This window comes from Cystoisospora suis (genome assembly GCF_002600585.1).
Source record: "Cystoisospora suis strain Wien I chromosome Unknown contig_2033, whole genome shotgun sequence".
Classification (NCBI taxonomy): domain Eukaryota; phylum Apicomplexa; class Conoidasida; order Eucoccidiorida; family Sarcocystidae; genus Cystoisospora; species Cystoisospora suis.
The window spans coordinates 1-6,594 of NW_027154832.1; the positions used below are offsets into that span (position 1 = coordinate 1).

Consider the following 6,594-nt stretch of genomic DNA (forward strand, 5'->3'; position numbering starts at 1 on the left):
CTGAGTGTTCATGTCTTTTGAAAGAAGAAAGAGTCTAGGATAAGAGAAAGAGAAAGACAGAGAGAAAGAAAGAGAGAGAAAGAAAGATAGAGAAAGAGAGAGAGTGATGGGTGGCTTGGTATAACGGTGTGTGTCTTCTTTGTCTTCTTTCGTCCCAACAGTCGCGAGAGAGATAGATCAAAAAGACAGAAATGAAGAAAGAAGAAGGACAAGAAGAATCATCGAAAGCGAGCGAGAAAGAAAGAAAAAGGAGGGGAAAGAGGGAGAAAACGTCTCCGTACACAGGAAGGCTTCTATCTCTATCTCTCTCTGTTTCTCTTTTTCTTTCCTTCTCCCTCGTTTGATGCCTCTCATTCTTCTTTGTGGAATCTTCTTCTCTTCATCCTCTCTTTTTCTTCCTTTGATGACCTCCGTAAACTTTCCTTCTCGTTCTTTTTAGTCCTTTCTTTCTTCTTTCTCTCTCTATCTTTCTTTCTAGGGAAGTCTTCTCTCCTTCTTCTTTGCTCGAAGGGCGACTTTTCTCTTCTGCACGCACACCTAGATGGAGGTCGTGTTATGCAAGAAGAAGAAGAATGGAGCGCAAGAAACAAGAGAAAGAGAAAGGAAAGAAGAAAGAAAGAGAGAAATGTGAAAGAAGCAATCCCAAGTGAAGAAGGAGATGTCCGTTAGCTGAAGTGAGAGAAAGAGAAGAAGAAGAAAGAGCTTTCCTGTTCACTAGTTGAAACAAGAGAAGAGAAGAGGGAAAAAAGAAAGAGAAAGAAAGAAATCGCGAAAAGACATACACAAGTCCAACTCGCATCCACTTTTCACACTCAGCGTTCTTCTCTTCCTCTTCTTCTTGTCTTGAAGTTTTTTCTTTCTTTCTTTCTTTATTTCTCCTTCTTTGCTTCCTCTCTCTCCAGAGCTAGATAGAGAAAGAGAGAGAGAAAGAAAGAATGCTTCTAATTGACAACTTTCTTGTCCTTCTTTCTTTTCGTTCTTCCTTTCTTGTGCGAACGCGCCTCTGCTGGTCTTGGATGTTCTTTTCTCTTCTTTCTTCTCGAGGCACCTGAAGAAAAGAAGAGAACTCCTTTCTCTCCTCAGCTCAAGAAGAAAAAGAGAAAGAGGGAAAGATAAAGAAGAAAAAGAAAGAAGAGAGGATGGCGAAGTCTCGGCAAAAGTCTCTTCTTCTTCTTGGAATCCCGTCTGTGTAAGAAAGACAGAACGATCCAGTCTCTTTAGAAATCTTACCTTCTCTTCTCTTTTCTTCTCTTCGAGAATCTTCTTTTCTCGTCTTCGTTCTTCTATCTCTTTCCCCCTTCTTCCTCTGTCGGTAAAATCTAGATAGTAAATAGCGGAAGAGGAGGAGAAGAAGAAGAAGACAGAAAAGAGAGGAAGATCAAGAAGAAGAAAGAGGATAGGATTGGTCGACTTCTCTTTTAGGAAAAGTCTTCTTTCTTGTCTTCGCTTTCTTTTCTACTTCTCTTCACTACTTGCGAGTTGTTCTTTTCTTTCATTAGCCCGGGATAAATTCTCTTCTCTCCAAAGAAGACACCTATCTATCAATCTCTCTTTAGTCTATTTATCTTCAACTTCCCTACCTCTCTTTAATCTATCTTTAACCTACTTGTCTTTCTTTGTCTATCTCCGTCTCCTCTTCTTTACTTCGTGAGAGGGCGTCTTCTCCCTTTCCCTGGATCTGCTTGTTCCTCTTCTTCATTCGTTCATTCACTTCTTCTTCTTTTTCTTTTTTCTTCTTTCTTAAGATACAAGGAAGCTCTTCATTCATTCCAAGCTAACCTCCCCTCCTCTCTCTTCTCTGGCGGATGAAGAGATATATATATGTACACTTTCTTTCTCTTCTTCTCCTCTTTTCTTTCTTTCTTTGTGTGGTAATGCATGCTCTTTTCATCCCTCCATTCTTCTCTTCAGGCAAGAAGTTTCCATAGGAGAGAGGAGATGGAAAGTCGTGCGTCCCTCCTTTTTTATCAAATATCTTCTCTCTCTCTCTTCGAGTCCATTCCTAAAGAAAGATTAGGAACTACCTCTCTATTCTTCTTCTTTCTCTTCGTTCTTTTTCTTTCGACTGTCTTTCTTCTTCATCTTCTCTCCATCTTATCTCCCTTCAGTATTTACATACACATTTACATATTTATGTATATATATGTATATAATCTCTCTCTTCCTGTCCCTCGCATGGAGATACATATAGATCGATATCTATACATGCATACAGTCTCATATATCTCTCTATATATATCTATATACTTCAAGGAGTTGTAGAACTATGCTGTACTGAACGGGATTCTCTGCATCTATGTGCGTATATGTGCATGTCTATGTATGTACGTATCTATATATATTTATGTATACATGTATATGTGCATGTGTATGTAAGTCTGTATGGAGAGTGTGTGTATACGTGAATGGATGGCCTGAAAAGACGCGCCCTGTCTCTTTGCTGTAAGAGAATTGACGAGAAAGAGACCTGACGACGCTACCTCTCTTCACTCTTGACCTCTCCTCTTTTCTTCTAAACATCATTCCTCTACTTACTTTCTCTTTCTCTCTCCTTTCTTTCTTCCTCATTCTTTCTTTTTGTTTGCGTGTTTGACGTATGTGGGTTGAAGGGGAGATCTGAGAAGATGGAGAGGGGAGAAAAGATCAAGAGAGACGACTCTGCTGCTTCTTTTCTCTCTTCTTCTTCTTCTTCTTCCTCTTCGGCATCTCCTGCAGGCTTTGTTCCTCTTCTTCAGCACCCCCCAAGAGGAGATGAGAAAGAAGAGAAAGAAGAAAGAGACAGAGAAGAAGACGAAGAAGAAGAGAAGCAGAGGAGGGTTCTCGAACTTAAGCAGAGGCTTTACTTTTCAAGCTTAGACCAGCCGCGTCCTTTTCAGGTACCTCCATCCATACACAGACAGACAGACAAAGAGAGATAAATAGATAGAGAGACAGAGAGAGAAAGATGCATACTAGATACACCAAGGCAAGATACACTGAGGATAGATAAATAAAGAGATAGATCAAAGATAGATAGATTAAAGATAGATTAAAAGTAGATAAAGGATAGATTAAAGGTAGATAGATTCGTCTTACTATGCTCATGTATTTATTCTCTTCTATGCATGGATTCAACTCTTCCACTTTATACATACATACATCTATCTATCTTTAATCTATCTCTGAGACATATATATATAGATAGATATATATATATAGATAGATAGATATATAGATAGATAGATACAGGTGTACTCCCCTATCTTTGTGTGTATAAGGAATTGCGTTGATGCCTCTCTCTGTGTCTCTTTTCTTTTTTCTTTCTTTCTTTCTGTGTGGGGTGGGCGTAGTTGTCTTTGAGTCAATCCATCGAAATGGGACTGTAGAGAGCGAGGAAATTCTCATCTTTCTCATAAGATGTCTGCAGTCGGTCTTCCTTACGTCACGATTAGATGGTAGAGACGGTCTTTCTTAGGCTTTTCTTCTTCTTCTTTTTATAAACTACAGTCAAGTATGTCTTCTACGAGGTGCTCTTCTTCCTCTTCTTCTTTTCCTTAGTCCGACTGAATATGTATCTATTCTTATGAAAGAAAGGTAAAGCTATCTGCAAGGAGAGTCATCCAGCTTGAATCTAGAGAGAGAAAAGAGGAAAAAGAAGAAGAAGTGACGACAACGAGGAGGAGGAAGAGGAGGGAGGAGTCTTTTCTTGTTCTCTCTCGAGTGTACATACACCCGTACATAATCCCCATACATACAAATGAGAAGAAAAAGAAGAAGAACGAGAAGAAGAAAGAGAAGATAGAGAAGAAGAAGGAAAGAAGAGGAGTTAAAGTAGCTTAGCGGATGCCTCTTTTCCTTCTTTCTTTCTTACTTTCTCTTCTCTCACTCTCCCTTGGAAGCAGTTCAAGAATAAGAAGAAGAGAACTCTCTCGAACTTCTTTCCCATTCTTTTCCTCCCGTCTTTTTCTTCTCTCCCCTCTCTCTTTCTCTTTTCTTTCTCTTCTCTTCCTTCCCTATTCACAAGAATCTGTCTCCCTCTCTATCTCTCTAGGTCACTACTTTCATTGCCATCATAAAGAAAAGAAGAGAAAGGCATTTGACAAGCAAAAGATACTCCAGTCTCTTAACACTCCTCTACTACTACTACTTCTCCTCCTCCTTCGCTCCCTATTCATCTCTCCAGTCTATCTTCAATCTATCTATCCTTAATCTATCTATCTATCTTTATCTATCTTCAATATCTGTGTCTTCTATCTCTCTCTCTAGTCGTATCTTTTCTACTTCTAAAAGAGAGAGAGAGATAGACAGACGACACTAGGAGATAACGTCCCTCATAAAATGCATGTGGATGACGTCTCTGTATAGAGACATAAAGAGAGAGAAAGAGAGAGAGATGTATCACTTCAATCTTATATGGATGGAGAAGGGACTGTAGAGGTAGAATGCTTTAGATAGAAAAGAGAAAGAAAGAAAGAAGGAAAGGTATTTCTTCTTCTTCAAAGATCAATACATCTCGAAGACACAAGGCTCTTCTTTCTTTTCTTTCTTTTTCTCTTGTCACGATACAAGGTACAAAATTCCTTACAGATTCTTAAGCACGAGCACATATAGACCAACAGAGAGAGAGATGTATAGATATAGACATAAATATAAATATATAGATATATAGATAGATATATCTCTATATAAATTCAAGAAGAAAGAAGAGAATTCTAACCTACAAGATCATTCAGGTGTACAGACAGCAAGAGAGAGAGAACCCCTCCGTCTTCTCCTTTTCCTTCTTTCATATTTTCTCGTCCTTTTCTTTCTTTCTTTCAAGAAGACGAGAGAAACTTCTTCTTCATTGGAACGCGTACTATTCTTCTAAGGGTACAAGGAGGGTCACTCCTAAGACTTCTTTCTCTCTCCTGACGGTCGCCACACACACTCAGGCACCGAGTGGCTACTCTTCATTCTCTTCTTTCATGAAGATTCATTGTAAGTCATCGCTTAGGAAGAAGAAGCAGAGAAAAAGAGAAAGAAAAGGCTCTTTTCTCGCCATAGAATCGAGAAAGAGAATGAACAAGGAGCGACAAAAGAAAAAGAGAGAAAGAAGGACTATTAGAAGTGTATAGAGATTCCTAGAGTTATGTGTAAAGAGTAGAAGAAGAAGGCGACGTTGCTCAACATCTTCAGGGTCATCTGCCTAGTATCAAAATGGAGAAAAGAAAAGAAGGTAGAGCTCTGGCTCTCTCTAGAAGAAGAGAAAAGGAAGAAGATCTACGCCCTTGTACAGTAAGGAAGGAGTCGATCTATCTTTAATCTATTATCTTTGATCTATCTATCTAACTCAATAAGAATGAGAGATGCTTCTACCATTCTTCTTCGTCTTCCTCTTCTTCTATTACCAGAAGAAGCCTCGACCAAAACTCTAACTCTTCACGATGAAGAAAGAAAAGAAAATGAAGCAGAATAAGACTACTAGAACTTTCTTTCTCTTCTTCTCGTCAAGAAGAAGAAGAGGGACAAAGAGAGACGATGACCACTACTACTAGTCAACTCGTCATCTTTATCATACTGCGGCGCGCAAAAGACCAACAGAAGAAGAAGAAGGAAAAGGAGGAAAAGAAGGCGGAGATTTCTTTCGATCACGAGTCTCATGAAGTACCATCACTCCTACTACTAAAGAGGAGGTGCTGCTGCTCTTGATGGGGATGTCCTATCTGTCTTTAATCTATCTATCTATTTATCTTTAATCTCTCGATTAATCTTTCTCTCTCTCTTAGCAACTTTTCCTTTCTTCTTTCTTTCATTACGTCGAGGACAGGAGAATAGGAAAAGAAAGAAGAGGAATGAAGTTGGCCTCCCCGTACTAAGACTAATTACTATTCAACAGAAGAAAAAGAGGAGAGAAAGGAAGGAGGTGCAACAGTGAACTTCTTCTTCTTCTTGTCCTGATACTCCTACTCCTACAATTCCTTTTCTTCCGAATCCTCTCCAAACTATGAAGAAAAGCGACTTTCTTTCTTTCTTTCTGTCTTACTTTCTTCTTTCTTTCCTTCCTACTGATGATAGGCCTAAGAATGGGAATAGGACCAAGAAGAAGAAAAAGACGATCTCTCGCCCGTGAGGCATCGGAGCACCCCGAGGAAGAATAAGAATAAGGTTCATCTCCTACTCGTGGTGTATATACACCCGGAGTTTGACTGCAACTCCTCCTCTTCCGAGAAGAAGAAAAAGATAAAGAAAGGAATAGAGAAAGAGAGAGATAGAGAGATCTTCTTCTCCATCTCTTTACAAAGAAGAGAGACAGATAGAAGAGGGGAGAAAGAATGGATCAACTATTCTCACGAGAGGACCGCCCGACTCCTGGCTGGAACGGGTATCCGAAGAAAAGAAAGAAGATCGAGAGATGACACTCCTCCTGCAACGACTCGACCTACATAACGTGAAGAATGGAAAAGAAGATAGATAGAAAAGAACACGACTCGATTCAATACAGAGAGAGATCTGAAGGAAGAAGGTCGACAAGAGTATCTCCTCATAGACAGACATACACAAGAGCTTCGGCCTCCTATCTATCTATCCATATCTCTTTCATATCTCTATCTACAGTATGGCTACATATATATA

At 39.4% G+C, this 6,594-nt stretch overlaps 2 protein-coding genes across 2 annotated transcripts; both read right to left on the reverse strand.

Annotated features, from left to right (window-relative positions):
• Positions 1-113: 113 nt before the first annotated feature.
• CSUI_004384 (uncharacterized protein) lies at positions 114-752 on the reverse strand (the record flags this gene model as incomplete). Its single annotated transcript, XM_068064575.1, has 1 exon — positions 114-752. A coding segment is annotated over one exon (198 nt), but the record flags the coding sequence as incomplete, so codon positions are not given.
• Positions 677-2,997, reverse strand: CSUI_004385 (uncharacterized protein). The gene has a single exon (XM_068064576.1). The coding sequence runs from the start codon at positions 2,566-2,568 to the stop codon at positions 2,317-2,319; it is 252 nt and encodes an 83-aa protein (XP_067923449.1). The 5' UTR covers positions 2,569-2,997; the 3' UTR covers positions 677-2,316.
• Positions 2,998-6,594: the final 3,597 nt, after the last annotated feature.

Excerpts from the sequence above, each read along its gene's own strand:
- CSUI_004385 (XM_068064576.1), bottom strand. The coding sequence starts at position 2,568 with ATGAGGAAGAAAGAAAGGAGAGAGAAAGAGAAAGTAAGTAGAGGAATG.